We start from the raw sequence: 16,914 nt of genomic DNA, 5'->3' as shown, positions 1-16,914 counted from the left end.
ATAATGATAATGATAATTAAGAAGTACACTATTAATCGACTGTACAGTCTCAAATCTATCTATGAGTAACTACTCCCTTAAAACAAAATTTTCATGCATCTCAGGAGATTTTATTATTATTATTATTATTGGAAAAAATGGAAATCTGTTACCAAGTGCTATTTACGTTGATTTTCAATCTTTATTCTTCATGCATCGAGTCTCTTCATCTCAAACATGCTTTTCGGTAGCTTTTCAGTTGTCTATTTGGTCAAAATACAAATTAAAAAAACGTTTAGTTTTAACCCCTAGGACATAAAAGTGAAAACTCAATTCGAATTCAAACCGTTTTGATTCCTCAAAATATGATTTACTTAAATATATGTGACTACGCGCCGCGGTCTCTTTAAATATTCATTACATCACGTGACAAAACACGGATATGCATGACACGCACGTGACCAGGCTGTTCCGATAATATACTCTTAGAAGGAAATGTAGGCTATATCCATTGAGTATTGAATATGATTCAAAGAGTATTTGTTATCATTTGTTTGCTTCCTCTGAATCAAGCTGCACTGCCCTTGGTGATCAACACTTGGCAATTTAAGGATGCAGCTAACGCAGGTGACAGACTAGCCATGACTTTTCCGTGTATGAGCTCTGTGGAATGACTAGACTTTAAACTGGGTTCTGTCTGTAGCCTGGAGCACGCTGCAGAAGGGCGGCTCGGTTCTGGACGCGGTGGAGCGGGGCTGCGCACGGTGTGAGCTCGAGCAGTGTGATGGCAGCGTGGGGTTCGGCGGGAGCCCGGATGAGCGCGGAGAGACCACCCTGGACGCGATGATCATGAATGGGTAACGTTAGGCATATGCATCAATATACTTAACCAGTAATTCAGCCAATAATATTAATCACTATACATTAACTCAAACGTCCAGTTGTACTACTTTAATATATTGCATTACAAAAAGAATGTAACTCGGCATAGATTAACAATTTTAATAAAAAAATAAATGTTTAAATAACATAAAACACACACTGAGACAGATTTCTTTAGCAGAACAATAATTTAAAACACTAAAAGTTTGTCAGCCATTAATAATCACCATTAATAATAATTGCCAGCAAGGCTATTAATTTACTCTTAAGGTTTCAAATAAGTTTTTGGGGAATAAAATGTCAAAATTTGGTTTAAATAATGTTACATTGTCATTCAGTGTAACACAATATTTATGCAAAAATTCAAACAACATTCTTATTCTGACGTGTACATATTAAAATATCTAAAAGAATAATGGAGCATACTAAATTTTATTGTGTTTTAAATTAGTAAAAAAACTCTTACTGACAAATGGGCAAAACCTAGGATAGTGGCAAATGTTAAAAATGTAAAATTACAACTCATTAGTATTTGGGGTGAAAGTAATTAGTCTTTTAATATGTCATAAATCGATTTTTGTTGTAAATGTGCCTGACAAGCTTGTTACACTGAATGACATTTTACTGGGTGTCTTCTGTAAATCAGGGGAAAATGTATGATATTTATTTTTTGCTCAGAAAAACAAATACAAAATTGCAATTAAATAAAACCGAAAACTTTTAGCATTTTTTTGGGGTGAAAAACTACAACAGTTTAAAGCAGTATTACACGTTTTTTTATGCTTAAACACTTTTTCGTCTTTGACCCATGTATATATATATATATATATATATATATATATATATATATATATATATAGTGGGGATCGGAAGTTTGGGCACCCCTTGCAGAATCTGTGAAAATATGAGTAATTTTCAAAAAATAAGAGAGATCATACTAAATGCATGTTATTTTTTATTTAGTACTGTCCTGAGTAAGATATTGTACATAAAATATTTTAACATTTATTCCACAAGACAAAAAAAATGCTGAAATTATTAAAATAACCCTACTCAAAAGTTTGGGAACCCTTGGTTCTTAGTACTGTGTTCTGTTACCTGATGATCCTCGACTGTCTTTCTGTTTTGTGATGGTTGAGCATGAGTCCCTTGTTTGTTCAGAACAGTTAAACTGAGCAGCGTTCTTCAGAAAAATCTTTAAGGTCCTGCAGATTCTTCAGTTTTCCAACATCTTTACATATTTGAACCCTTTCCAGCAGGGACTTTATGATTTTGAGATACATCTTATCACGCTGAGGATATTTGAGGGACTCAAACACAACTATTTAAAAAGATTCAAACATTCACTGATGCTCCAGAAGGAAACAAGATGCATTAAGAGCTGGGGGGTGAAAACTTTTGGAATTTGATGATCCATGTAAATTGTACTTAATTTGTGTACCGGGAAACATACAAGTATCGTCTGTTGCTTACGAATGGCAGAACTAAATGGAAAACAATTATATTTCAACAAAATAAGAAAAATTTGGCCATCTTCATCGTGTTCAAAAGTTTTCACCCCATACAATGTATTGATTTTGACCCATACAATGTATTGATGGCTTTTGCCACAAATATACCTGTGCTACTTATGATGAACTTATGTTTTTGTGGTCCAGGGTCACAAATATCAGCTGTGATTTGTTTGCTGTTTGCTGTTTGCCCCGTGTTTAGAGACACAATGGAAGTAGGGGCAGTGGCAGACCTACGCAGGGTCAAAAACGCTGTGGGTGTTGCCCGAGCTGTGATGGAACACACAGAGCACACCTTTATAGTGGGCGAATCAGGTACACTCAATAACCACTTCATATCTAGCCAACCAATCATGTGGCTGCAATGGTCAAGAGGTTCAGTTGTTGTTTACAGTACATCAGATAGGGGAAGAAATGTGATCACAGATGGAGTGATATGAGTATTAAAAAGGCCTCTTCAACTATTTATTTCTCAAAATTATGTACAGACACTGAAGGCCTGGACAAATTTTATGTCAGCTTGAAATATACAGCACTTTACATGATGTTATTCCATTTATAATGATGTGGTCTTTTATTAATTTCATCTGCTCTCCGAATTAAAAGGAATTATAGAGTACTAAAAAAAAATTATTTCTCTGTGCATGGCTGCTTAACATCCACATTACAATAAGAAAAAGGCTGAGTCAGCCTTCTGCTGCTCCATTTTTTTTTTTTTTTTTTGTATCTAATGTTTATTTTAAATCAGCTTAACTAAGTGATTCCTTTTGTTCAAATCTCCCTTGCTATATAAAGTTTAATAGTACTGAAGAAAAAAAAAACTTTTCTGTCTTCATGCAGCCACGATCTTTGCTGAAAATATGGGCTTCATGTCTGAGGACTTGTCAACTAACAAATCAATAGCTATTTTCTCCCAGTGGTTGCAGAAGAATTGCCAGCCCAACTATAGAAAGGTGAGTCCCCAAAAACCAGGAACCTCAGTGTAATCATCACTCCAGGGTTTACCTTTAAACTTCTTAAGCACCTTTGGCGACTTCAAAGATGGGTTTAGAAGATGATCTGTGGCAGATAAACTGTTTCAGTATACTTCAAATGTACCAAAAATCCATTGAAAGATTTTTTTTTTTGATATAAATAACGTTTTTAGTCTGTATTATGGTTAGAATCAGAATTCTTGGTGCATAATGAATCTTATAAAGTGTACAGTGAGAAGCAGAGAGTCATGTTTGCCTCAATTCATGCATGACTTTCCTGAGATGTTTTGGAAGGATATCTGTGTAATCACTGACAAGAAAATATGCACCGTGAAATACAATGAATAATGCATAGTGAGATTTATGAAGAAAACAGTGGTTGATACCAACATTCTGCTGTTGGCACAATCAAAGCCCTATGGAAATATCTGAAACATTGCTCAGAATGCATTATTTATTTTTTTGTTTTTAGTTCCCATTCTCCCGATTTAAACTGTAAGTGTTGTTGGCCAATTTAATCAAAACTTAAAAAATCTAAATCTCTCTGCAGAAAACATTAAGGGTTAAGCAAATCAGAGAGCAACATGAAAAATAGATAGCCTTGTTATGTAATTCTAATTTGAAAGCTTTAAAGTCGTAAGTTTTCTGTGTCCCAGATCAAACTGTAAAAGAAAGCATAAGTTACATGTTTATTTTGTATTTTTATTTTACAGAATGTTTTTCCAGACCCTTCCAAATCATGTGGGCCATTCAAACCCAAAGCCAAGCCGTGGAAGCTGAAGCATCCAAAGGGAAATTTTGACCCCAGTTCTCATGACACAATTGGTAACTGTTGATTGTTGTTTATTGTAAGACATGAAATATTTTTAAAATAATAATAATCTGGCCAGACAAAATGATCAGTCTTTCGTCTGTAAGTGAAAATAAATGTTTTCTGAATGCGGACCTGGACTTGCCCACAGAGTACCAAACTCATTAGTTTTAATTTGCATCATAAAAATGAAGTATGATAAATGGGCCGAATGCCTTGAGGACATAATTGAAAACCATTGCTTGATTCAATTCATTGATGCATATGATCTAAGCATTACGTTCTTACCATAAATTCTCATTAGGAATGATTGCGATTGGTAAGAACGGACAGGTGGCTGCTGCAACATCCACTAATGGAGCAACACATAAGATACCAGGGTGAGTACGAACGCCTGTCAGTTTAGTATGTCTCAACTGTCCTGTTGAAGCCAGAATGCATAAGCGTTTAAAACTGAAGAAAAACAGAACCTCAAGAACCTTGCTCACTGAGATTTAGTTTTACTGACAGAAATGGGTTTGCAGTCCCCTGTCAATAAAGCTTTAGTGAAGTATATGCATGCTGATCTGTAGCCGTGTAGGTGACTCGCCAGTGGCTGGAGCAGGGGCTTATGCCGATAGCACAGCGGGGGGAGCGGCCGCCACAGGGGATGGAGACATCATGATGCGTTTCCTTCCTAGGTAATAATCACCAGTCTCAAGAGATTGCTTTATATGAACTGCCTTGATAAATTAAATGTGTGATTCTACTGAACCTTCTAATTGAAGGCTTTTCTTGATTTTATATATGTGTATCAGTTTTCTTGCTGTTGATTTAATGAGAAATGGAGACCAACCCACTGTTGCCTGTAAGACGGCCATCTCCAGAATCAAGAAGTACTACCCCAATTTCTTTGGAGCAATGATTTGTGCCAATACTACTGGTGGATATGGTGAGAGAATGCTAATAATGTTTGTTTCTAAAAACAGTTTGTGTAATCATTCTGAATATGAACAATAATAATGGAATTTGTCAAAACTTTTATCCAAAGGTGCTGCTTGTAACAAACGTCCTGGGTTTAGCCAGTTCCCCTTTATGGTGGTTAACCCACAGACAAACCAGTCTCAGTTGCAGGTGGTGGACTGCTTTTGAATTACAAGCATTTTGTTTTTACATATTTTTTAAAGTTTGTTAATGCATTATTGATTTGTATATGCCTTGTGATCAATGTTCACTTTGCACTACTTTAAAATAAACTTGTAATATATTTTAAAAAATCTGTTTGAAAGACATTGAGGTCTGAGATGTTTATAACTTGTTTTCACTGAAACCAATGGGAAAAGATGGAAATTGGAAATGCTTTATTTCAAAATATGCATTTATTTAATCAGAAAGAAGCACACACATACGTTTTCATCATCTCAACATTAAAAAGCAAGCAATGCTCCAAAAGTTGCCATGTCCAACTCGTGGATTCAGCAGCCAGGCAGAATTGAGATGCCAGGGCCGTTCTCAGCCCACTGGAAGAAATTACATTGCTTGCCCATTTTAACTGGGCATGTGTAGAAGTTGCGGCCGTTATTTGGTCCCAGTTTCAGCACAGTCTTCATAAGAGTCCGTTTGCCATGCTGACACATGGGAAAATGCAGGTCTGCCCACTGTTGCAAGAATCAGAGATATGAGTACAAACCCGCAATTCTGGTTTAAGTTTCAAACTTTACATTTATTTCTAATTGATTTAAAGACTAAAATTGTTTTAATTTTACCTAGATTTCAAATACAAGTTGACACTTTCTTACCTCAAAGAAGTTACATTGAGTCTCTCGTGGCAGGGAGCAGGTGTAGAACTGCCTGCCTTTGTTTTCTCCTTCCTTAGTGACCACCCTTAGGGCGCACGGTCGGTGATGACTTTTGCAGCAGGGGGTTGTGGGTAGGGATGTGTCATTACTCTGTGTGCCCCTGCTTAGTTATGGGGAGATATGATTCTGTTATTCTAAATCAGCTTTATTAATTTGACATTTTGCCATCAACTTCATTCAAGATGGTCATTCACGCAAAAATCATCAATTTACTTTTAATTATATTTTTGCTGATCACAAAATAAGATATTCTAAAGAATGTTTTTGTTCATGAAAAACAGCAGTGAAGCAGTGGCTCAAAAAAAGATTAGAAAGATAAAAAATCTTAGGTGCTTTTGGGTTTGGGATGATCGTGCTATAAATCAAACTTGATGGTATTCTTTGGTTATAGAATATATTAATGAATTAAAATATCAGTATTCACTAATATCTTGTCACAGGCCAAACTGCACTCGCTCACCTTGGCATGCTTCCTCCAGACAGTCCATTCATGGTTTTCATTCTCTTGTTAGGCTGACTGTGGTCTGCTGGAGATTCTCTCTTATGGGGCTCATTTCCTCTGAACTGCATCCCACTCACACCATTACTGGGACTCTTCCACTGCCAGTTGCTGTGCGTGCTCAGACCCCTCATTGTCTCTAGTGTGTGTGCCTGGTTAATGGCGGAACTTGAAGGAGAGTCAGGTTTTGCGCTGAGGCTGGTTAGGACTAGAGTGGTTGTCCCAAATGCAGTCTTACGATTCATCTTTATTTCCTGCAGGGGTTTGCTAAAACTGTTGCAGGGGTAGCGGATCAGGTCTCGACTCAAAGGTGAATGTTCCAGCTTTGTGGGCTCTTTAGGTACTGAGAAAAGAGAGTGCGAGTAAGATATGAACTACACTCAAATGTGCATTTCTGCACTAATACATGTCCGAAACGTACCTTCCGGTCTAGGGCTCATACAAGCATCACAATACTTGTTAATTGGTCGATTGATTAAAGTGCAAAGGGAACACGCCCACTCTTCCTCCTCTCGTTTTGCCACATGATCATTGCTGCTCGTTCCTCCTTGATAAGCCCATCCAATCAGACTATTACGAGTTGGGAGTTTACTGTGAAATTGAAAAGTCAGTAACTAGCTTGGATTTTTGGGTGTATATGAATGAGTAACTATGAGAAGATGTGCAGCTCACCTGATGTTTACTTCACTTGGATCACCTGTTTGACAGCGCTGACAGTAGTATGTCATCCTGCCATTGTCTCCCAGTCGACAGACAGTGACAGTTCCACTGCACTGGCCACAGTTTGGACGTTTATACACCTTGTAATGCTTGTAAAGTGGGGATCCATTCTTTCTACACTGTTTTGAAAAGTATAAATTGAATGCAGATCTGACAAGAAGCTACATTGCTAATTTAATGTAAAAATGCAGAGTATAAGATACCTTATAAAATAGGAGTGTAAAATCTCGTGTCATCTTCACAAGATGGTGAACTTGTTCGCTTGTCAACTGCCTGACCTTTAAAAGTGAAGAAGAATGAATTGAAAAAAATTACCACTCTAAAAATATTTTAAACAAGGTGTAAAACATTCATTCAACTGTACCATGCGACAGAGATATTGACTTTGTGTTGGTACTGCACAAAGCAAATTGTACCTTGACAGCCGGGTTAAGGCCACTGTCGAAGAGCGCTTCGTTTTTAATTATGTTTCCTACACCAGGTAGGACGGCCTGATCCAACAGAACATCACAGAGCATTCTCCCACTCTCTCTCTTTACAGCTTCCACCGCCTGAGAGAAACTAAACTTGGGTGAACAGATATCGAGAGCCTCCATGGCTCTTACTCTCTGCACACAGTCATCTGAGAGTCTAGGGGAAGCAAACAGAATTATTATTCCCTGAGGAGTCAGAATCTTTGAAGGCTCGGTGTAAAAATGAAAAGAGTTGGGCTGTCTGGATCACGCTGAGTTATGATGGTCTGGAATGTAATCCGCCATAGCGAACGTTTTGGCAACAGGGAAGTTGCCTACTTAAGACCTGCACTTGATGAGCTGACCTCTCAGATGTACATTAGGATAAAGTGCTCGACTTTCGATGAAGATGTTATCTAATCCGGGATTAAATTTAATACTTATCCTAAAATACTTAGGAATGAAATGGAAGTTTTATATAACTATAATCGGAGCTGTTAGAAGAAGTGTTACCTGATTTCTACAGATGTGTCAATGAAACAGACAGCATCTTTGGTAAGTTGAATAACCAACACTTGGGGTTTTCCTTTCAAATCCTTCTCCAGGGGGTTTATTTTCAAGGAACCATTCATGCCAAAGTGCAATCTAAATCAAAACAAATTTAAAGTACAGTTAAAATGATTTCACCCTTTTTATACCAATCAATTTCAGTTATTTGTGATTACTGGAAAAGGATTTTCAGCTATATCTGTGCTAGATTTTCATTTGTATGCCAAGTACCAAACATTTGTAGATTTAAACACCACTTGAAAAGATATCATTTAGTAGCATTTGATCGGCTGAGAAAAACAACAGTAGTTGATGACTGACAAAATCATAAAAGCGGTGAAAAAAATTTAAATGTCTGTAAAATCACCAACAACCTCCAGAAAGCTGGAGTGATGCTCTGTCAATCTACAGTCTGCAGGAGAATTTGACACATAATTACAGAAGATACACCGCAAGATGCAAACCTCTAACCAGCACCAAAAGTAAAAAAAAAAGGCAAGATTAGATTTGCAAAAGTCAGTAGAGTTTTGGAACATTATGAACAGATGAGACAAAGATTAACCTTTATCTAAGTGATGGGAGAGGAAAAGTGTAGAGAAAAGGGGAACTTCAAATGATGCCAAGCTGTATGTACTTCATCTGTAAAGCTTGGTGGAGGTGGTGTCATGGCATGGGCATGCATGGCTGTCTCTAGAACAGGCCATCTCATTTTAATGTATGATGACATTAGCAGAATGAATCTGGAAGGGTGCAAGACTATCTTGTCTACCAGTATTCAAGAAAATGTCACCAGACTCATCAGAAAGCGCTGACCCAAAGCACCCTGCCGGTTCCGTCAAGGAGTTTATCAGGGAAAAGAAATGGAAAGTCTTCGAGTGACCAAATCAATATCCAGATTTAAATCTGATTGAACATTAATTTCACCAGCTAAAGAGGAGACTTAAAGCAGAAACTCCCCAAAACAAGCAAAAGTTAGAATTGGCTGCAATAAAGGCTGGGAAAATCATTTCAAAGTATGAGACCAAGACTCTGGTGTTGTCTATGGGTCGTAGACTCACTGATCTGATTGCATGCAAGGGATCTGCAACTAAATATTAGCTTTTAATCTTATCTGCCTAAAGTTTAACTGTCCCAATACTTATGCTCACACCAAATAGTGGGATGAACTCTAAAAGTGCGGTAACTTTTTATTTGGTAAAACGTATTTGTTGCAACAGCTAATAATTAAATGTGACATTCTGTAGTTTTGTCTCATATTCATCTTTTAATCGTATTTGCAAATTTCTTCACTCCACAGGAATTTTGTCTTTACTGTTCAAGTAGTTATGGAGGGCACTGTACATACACACTGCTGTTCAAAAGTTTGGGATCAGTTAGTTTTTTTAATGTTTTTTTTTTATTTTTTTTATGGAGTCTCGTGCTTATCAAGGCTGTATTTATTTGATCAAAAATACTGAAAAAAATTCAATATTGTGACATATTTCAATTTCTAATATTTGTTTTCTGTTTTAGTATACTTTATATATAATTTATTTCTGTGATCAAAGCTGAATTTTCAGCATTATTACCCAGTCTTTAGTGTCACATGATCCTTCAGAAATCATTCTAATATGCTGATTTATTATCAGCGCTGAAAACAGTTGTGCTGCTTTGTGTGTTTGTGTTTTTTTTTTTTTTTACTTTTCTAACAATATGAGTCTTTGCTACCACTTTTTATACATTTAACACATCCTTGCTGTATAAAATATTAGTAAAATAAAATAAAATAAGAAAAGAAAAGAAAAAAGTGAATTATTTCTGAAAGATCGTGTCACACTGAAGACTGGAGTAATGATGCTGAAAATACAGCTTTGCATCACATGAACAAATTAAAATGTGTAGTATGTTAAAATAGAAACATATTAAATTGCAATAATATTTCACAAAATATTGTTTTTTTCTGTATTTTGATCAAATAAATACAACCTTGATGAGCATGAGAAACGTTGGGGTATATATATATATATATATATATATATATATATATATATATATACGTTCTGAAATTCACATTTGTACATATTTTACAAATCTTAATGACATCGATTCAACATTAAATTTACTTCTTTCCTATACTCTCAGTTGCCCTTTAAGATGTCCAAAAATACATTCATTACATTCAGCAACTTAATGTAACCATAAATCAGAACATAATTTCATGACTTTGGTGCTTTTCAAATCTAAACAGGGCTCTGGGAAGCAAGCCAGACAATTTCAATCTGCCTTCATGAGGGAAGAAACTTATATTTGGTCCAAAACTTCTAACAAATCGCTCCATAAAATGATCATTTAAAATAAAAAGTGTATCAATCTACCCTTTTTTTATAATAATAAATTAAAACAAACCTCAGAGCTCTGAAGCCAAAATACATGAAGAGCTCTTTCCCAAGTGTCTCCACGCCTGTAAACTCACAACCCATAAAGCACTGGAAAGAGCTGCTGCTACTGCCATCAGACTGAAAAAAAAAAAAAGAAATAAAACAAGTAAACATTCGTATGTATGTCATTTACGGAGGACTGCTATATCATCAGGTGAGATGATGCCATACACTTCCTGATTTGTTGGTTTCATTTCTTCGAACGTCTAAAATTTTTTGTCCTTTTTGAACTCTTGCACGAATCTTTTCTCCATTTAAAGTGCAACCCGGACCCTCGACCATTGCGCCTTGTATTTAACAGCAAACTGCAAACAAATCAAGAAGATCGCTAATGTTGTAGGCTACGTTACGCAACTATGAAACAGAAAGACCCGCCAGATGATTCAAATCTGCGCATGCGCCTTCGACGCGTCGGAAGTCGTCACTGTGTAGAAAGTTGCTAAAACTTTTTTTTGTTTGTTTTTGAGATTATACAATGTAAGTACATTCACGTGAATACATTTTTAGGGCAATATTATGCAAACCATTGCTGTTTTCCATGAATAAACTGGTTGACTCCAAAATATTTCTTATATTCTGGGTAAGGTTTAGGCTATAAGATTACATGGGCTACTACACAAGCTATATATCTTCAGAATTTACTCAGTCAAGTGTAGATAGAGGTATTACTTTACTTCTTGAGTTGCTGCACATCATTTCTCTCAGTAGGCTACAACTTGTTGTAGTCTATTTATTTGGATAAAATAAACAAGAAAAGGGTTCAGTATTTTGTATTATATTGAATTCAACTGCTTATTTGTGTACAGGTGAAAAGCCCCTTTACTAGCCCCGGTGTGTGTGTGTGTGTGTGTGTGTATATATATATATATATATATATATATATATATATATATATATATATATATATATACACAGGTGTAAATGATATAAAATTCTTACTTGAGCTGCAGTAAGGACCCAAGTGCATGGGGGGTGTTGTTTGGGTGGGATACAACAGTGCACTTATCCTGCCACAAAACATTCTTAACGGCCATTTGCAGTACAGCTGTCCAATGTTTACCTCACCATCTTGGCCCTCTTCTGCTTCAAACTTTTCATTAGAATTACCTTAATCTACTCACGCACTTCTACATCATCAAAGGCAACTTCAAGGAGGCTCCCCAGATTTCAGCTGAGCTCTATGATAATGGTCAAGGACATGGTAAGTAGAGCGCACACTTGGGTAGCAGGAGTGTGGATTTAATGTCCTATTGCTAGCGTTTACCCTTTATGATGGCCTGTTTGCATTGATATATATGGAACACTGGGGATATTACTATTGCACAATGGGTTTCCTGCAGTGTAACTTTATTTGTTTATAATAGCTGCCATTGCATGTGATGAGGACCACAACAGGGAGTTCCGTTTTACATTATGGTGTTTTAGATATGCTTTTCAAACACTAAACAGTTCAGGAAGTGTCATATCTGCATTCCAAAGCACATTCTTAACATTCATATTTGAGCTTCAGTGCCTACTGTATGATCACATGACCAAAGATCCTAAACATGCAACATCAAGCACATGGAAGCTCAGGAATGGCTGCCAGGCTGCTGTTTACAGAGTTGTATAAATAGAATTGAGGCCACGCACCCCCCCACCCCCACCCTTTGACTATACAAGAGACGCAGTTATCTTCAGTCTATCAAGCACTTGTGCAGCCAGACGCATGTCTGCTAGATTTTGAACAGTGCAGCCGGGCCGCATAAACAGCAGTAAGGGCTTTTGGTGTAAACAAGTTGTCTCGCAGAGCATCTCAGAAAACTGCTTCTCCAAGTTTAAGATCAGGGAGAGAGGAACAGAGACGGGCGATAGTCACAGGGGATTGCCATAGTCTGGCATTTACTAAGCAATTTAAGTAGGGCAACATAGATAAAAACAGCAGACAGCTTCAGTGACTCTTTTAAAGCATTTTTTTTGAAGAGAATGATATAAGGAGGAAACATTTTCCTGAAGGGACACAAGCTCTGTCAAAGTGGAAGTCTTGCTGAGCTGGTTAACCAGCCAAGGTTGGTGCTTTGATATGTTTCGTGTGTACGTGGACCGACTTACAATATCCTGAGTGCAAAAGTGAGCTGTGTTCTTGAATTAATTGTTCTTGAATGTGAAGCTAAGAGGGAAAATCGAAAGATACAGATTTGCGAGGCCGTTCAAACTGTGTCAACAGAGAGCTGGTTTATGTTTTTGACTTGAAGTATAATATTATATTTGAGTGAGCGATGAAGGGAGGTGATGATGATGACTTGTGGAATGCATCAGAAGTTATTCTGGATATTGACTGGTGTGTACACTGCTGTATCAGCTATCTTAAAATAAGATTATTTGACTTTTAATAATAATAAAAAAAGTAATGACAAAATTAGACGTTTGTAATACATAAAATATAAAATATAATTTTTGTAGAAAACAATTAATTGGGAAAAATGTGAATTAAATTAGAAAATTTAATTAATGCAAAATAGAAGCACACACACACACACACACACACACACACACACACATGAGTTATATATATATGATAGTGCTGTAAAAATAAAAGTTTTTTACATAATAAACGAATGTATGTGTACACAGTACACAAATGTATGTGTACTGTGTTTATGTGTTTATTTTTTATGTATAATGGTATTTTGAAAATATTTCATATATAAATATACATTTATATATTATATATACATATATTTAACATAAACATAGCATATGTTTCTTAAATATATACATGCATGTGTTTATATATACATAATACATATACACAGCACACACTTTTATGTTAACAAAAACTTTTATTTGGGATATTGCTAAAGAATTGACATATAAACATATAACATTATTATTAAAACAATTCAATAATAATAATTAAAAAAAAACATTATATCTGTTTTAATAAATTTGAAAAGGCAAAATAGATAGATTTCCACTACTAAGATTTTGGGTCCTCAATCTGTATATCTGTATGCATGTATGTATACAAGATAGTATTTATATTTAAAATTCCTAAAGTTCCTGTTTGGCAAATCACTGTTTTTATTCTTCTCCAGGGTCCGCTCTGCTCTTCATGATGCTGCCAGACAAGGAGGACTGCTGGCTCTCAAGACCCTCATTGCACAGATAGTTTCTCATTTAAATGACCTTAAGTTGAACTTTAATATAAGAAATAAGTAATTATATTAATACGTGTAGTACTTATATCTTGTAGTCACATGCACTCTACCGGATAGGTAATGTAATACACATTTGATGTAGAGGTGAATAGCGTAAGCTGTCATGCACGATAGTGAAAGGCATTGCTGCCACCATCTGGAATAAAAGAATCCTACACATTCGAATGCAATATTCATTTCTCTTAAACTGTCCTCAGGGCCCCAGCATGAATGTGCGGACAATAGACCACGTTAGCCCTCTTCATGACGTGTACATAGAGAGCCATGTTGCCTGTTCCAGAGCACTGATAGATGCTGGAGCCAGCGTCTCTGCAGGGATGATTGGTAACACTTTCATTTCACAGGTCTTGATACGCAGGCTATAGGCTTGTGTTACAGAAATTTTGCATTTTTTAATACAGTGGAAGATTTTTGCTCTATTGCACTGAAATATGATGATGATTAAATATATTTATTAAATTATGAATTTTAGATTCTTTTTTATATATTTTTCATATAATCATCATCTTTTCCTTTGTCATTATTATATGCATTAAATAATATTATATTGGTTTTTTAGCTTTCAATAATTATTAAAAATGAAATTATCAACTATTATTAGTTATTAGTTCTACACTGAAAAAATGGTTTAGATTAGAAACAATATTCACCCTGAAATTCCTAGTAAATTTCACAATTGATTATACAAAGAAATGGCAAGTAACACATTAAATGTGTATATATTATTCTTTTGTAAAACATTTTTGTAAAACTACAATTATCTATATTAAATACTTTTTTATATTTATATAATCATTATATAATTTATTTTGTTATTATTATAGTGTATAATACGGTATACTATATTATTCTATTGCTTACTTATTTTATCTATTCACGTATTAATTGTAGAAAAAAATATTTGATATATATATATATATATATATATATATATATATATATATATATATATATATATATATATACATTTGTGTTCAGCTGTTGCATTTTTCATATAATTTCATGACACTTTCTCTTCTTTTGGCTCGTATTCAATGTCTGTGTGTTCAGGTTAATGTGACAACTGAAGATGGAGTGTCTCCATTGCTTAATTCCAGCTCAGCCGGCCGTTTAGGATGTCTAGACACTGTGCAAGTAGATAAACAAACAGCAGTTTTATGGCAATCAGTTTAAAACAACCAGCCTATAATTAAAGTAAGTTTCACAAGTACATAAAAAGTAGATTAGTTTCGAGATGAACAATGTTTGAAGTAGCAATAAGATGGAGTTTATTAAGTGTTGATTCAGTAGCCGCTCTGATGGATTCAGTGAGTTCATTTAGTGTCAGATTGATTTTTACGTGAGTGAAACTGAAAATAAAAGAAATGACTCTCAAATGACTATATATATATATATTTTATCTCATCACAACTCAGGTTCAATCAATCAAACCAAACTCACCTTTCAGCAAATTCAATGCAATTCATAGTGCTTTACAGGCATTGACACAAAATACAAGTGATGAAAATGACACTAAAATAGTTTATAATGTTAGATTGGAATAAGAAATGAAACATTGATCAAACAAAATGCAATATTTTCTGAAAATAACCTATGCTGGATTTTCACTATCACAGGTGCAAATGTGCAGAGAGGCACACATTTAGAGAGTCCTCTTCATGCAGAAGCCCAGAAAGACTGAATAAGCATAGTGAAGCTCCTGCTGGAATTTGGGGCAGATGTAAATGCACGCAACCTGGAGTATAAGCGGTCCATGGAGGATGCTCCTCCAGGGAGCCTTACCGATGGATTTCCTATTGATTTATGAAGGTGGGTTACATATGCAGCAGACTGATAGACTCAAAAGTCACTGATGTTTTGACTTTTACATGTTTCACTGGATCAGCTTTTATCAGTATTGTATCATTTACAGTGACACCCGTTATCTGTGTCAACTGTGCCGTCAGCAAATCAGGGAGAGTTTGGGATGTTCCCGACTCTACCACATTAGCCCCTCCCTAAAGCCATGAAGAACTTTCTACAATATAGATAATGTTCTTATGTTTGCTTGGTTTTACTGTACTAATGACTTACTTTGACTTATAGCCTAAATAATAAAAGCTGTTTTTACCTTTTTCCATTTAATAATAATTGTTTCCTGTGTCTGTGGTCTGATTTAACCTGTTAACTGTCACCCTGTCCCGTATACAGGACGCCTACGTTTACTTCACTATATTACAATTAAATCTAATCATGACAAACTATATATCGTTGGAAAGGTCTAGGACTCCTAAATAGATATTTTACCAATCTTTTTTGTTAAAAATTATGTAAGTAATAGATTAATTTATGGCAAGAGTATAACAGGAGTTCTGACCTTTGTCAAAAAAAGGTCTTCTTTGTTGCCTTTTTCTCTATCACACTTTAGAAATCACCAGAAATTATATATCACTTGAAAAACGTAAAATCTCAAAATTCTTCCGTTGAAACCCATTTTAAAATCAAACATTGCATTACCATGAAAATGGTACAAAGTCATGTTACAAAATGTTTTCAGTAATGAATTATAAAAATGTAGGTTTGGATCACACAATTTCAAGTCTGTTTAAAAATGTGAGTGACATTTAACAGGTTAACAAGAATACGCCAGTGATGGTATATAAATAAAATTAGGACTGATACCCAATTTTGATTATCTTACTGTAATAAATAAAATATAGGCCTATATATTACGAACGAGATATATTACGAATATAACCATGGTTTTACTACAAATGAAAAAACAACAACAAAAAGTTGAACCATATTAACCACAAATTAACCATGGTTTTGCTACACAAACCATAACCATGGTATTTTGGTATTTTTATTAAAACTGTGGTTATACAAATGGGAATCAATACGCCAAAAAAAGCATGGTTTCTAAACTTTTACTACAATAAAACCATGGTTAATATTCGCAACGTTTGTTAGATTTAAAAATATCTCATTCCAGTGATCCAGTGTTCCTTTAAAGGGATAGCCCCCCCCCCCCCCCAAAAAAAAAAAAAATTAAAAAAATATTAAATACAATACTGTCATGATTTACATCAGGCTGAATGTT

The 16,914-nt window shown here is 35.2% G+C and overlaps 2 protein-coding genes and 1 long non-coding RNA gene across 6 annotated transcripts; 2 read left to right on the top strand and 1 right to left on the bottom strand.

Moving 5' to 3' along the window:
• The first annotated feature begins 416 nt into the window (after nucleotides 1-416).
• On the top strand, nucleotides 417-5,413 carry aga (aspartylglucosaminidase). The gene is made up of 9 exons (XM_052575261.1): nucleotides 417-606; nucleotides 683-836; nucleotides 2,575-2,687; nucleotides 3,213-3,325; nucleotides 4,060-4,171; nucleotides 4,462-4,537; nucleotides 4,730-4,837; nucleotides 4,955-5,088; nucleotides 5,188-5,413. The coding sequence occupies exons 1-9, from the start codon at nucleotides 504-506 to the stop codon at nucleotides 5,286-5,288; spliced, it is 1,014 nt and encodes a 337-aa protein (XP_052431221.1). The 5' UTR covers nucleotides 417-503; the 3' UTR covers nucleotides 5,289-5,413.
• An 83-nt stretch (nucleotides 5,414-5,496) lies between these two features.
• neil3 (nei-like DNA glycosylase 3) lies at nucleotides 5,497-11,026 on the bottom strand. Of its 2 annotated transcripts, none has more exons than XM_052575260.1 (10): nucleotides 10,810-11,026; nucleotides 10,601-10,710; nucleotides 8,180-8,311; nucleotides 7,631-7,844; nucleotides 7,418-7,492; nucleotides 7,167-7,333; nucleotides 6,916-7,085; nucleotides 6,456-6,837; nucleotides 5,936-6,098; nucleotides 5,497-5,794 (listed from the first exon to the last, which is right to left on the bottom strand). In XM_052575260.1, the coding sequence occupies exons 1-10, from the start codon at nucleotides 10,912-10,914 to the stop codon at nucleotides 5,612-5,614; spliced, it is 1,701 nt and encodes a 566-aa protein (XP_052431220.1). In that variant the 5' UTR covers nucleotides 10,915-11,026; the 3' UTR covers nucleotides 5,497-5,611. The 2 variants fall into 2 exon arrangements, with proteins under 2 accessions (XP_052431220.1, XP_052431219.1); XM_052575259.1 differs by having other exon boundaries at nucleotides 10,804-11,025.
• A 619-nt stretch (nucleotides 11,027-11,645) lies between these two features.
• On the top strand, nucleotides 11,646-15,946 carry LOC127971048 (uncharacterized). 3 transcript variants are annotated; one of them, XR_008156733.1, is made up of 6 exons: nucleotides 12,296-12,680; nucleotides 13,710-13,829; nucleotides 14,030-14,156; nucleotides 14,883-15,026; nucleotides 15,449-15,641; nucleotides 15,745-15,946. It is a non-coding gene; the product is annotated as an uncharacterized LOC127971048 (long non-coding RNA). The 3 variants fall into 3 exon arrangements; XR_008156732.1 differs by lacking the exon at nucleotides 12,296-12,680 and adding an exon at nucleotides 11,646-11,833 and having other exon boundaries at nucleotides 13,710-14,156; XR_008156731.1 differs by having other exon boundaries at nucleotides 12,295-12,680; nucleotides 13,710-14,156.
• The last annotated feature ends 968 nt before the right edge of the window (nucleotides 15,947-16,914 follow it).

Source organism: Carassius gibelio, chromosome B14 (assembly GCF_023724105.1).
Source record: "Carassius gibelio isolate Cgi1373 ecotype wild population from Czech Republic chromosome B14, carGib1.2-hapl.c, whole genome shotgun sequence".
NCBI classification, from domain to species: Eukaryota; Metazoa; Chordata; class Actinopteri; order Cypriniformes; family Cyprinidae; genus Carassius; species Carassius gibelio.
This window is presented reverse-complemented; position numbering and strand designations above follow the sequence as displayed.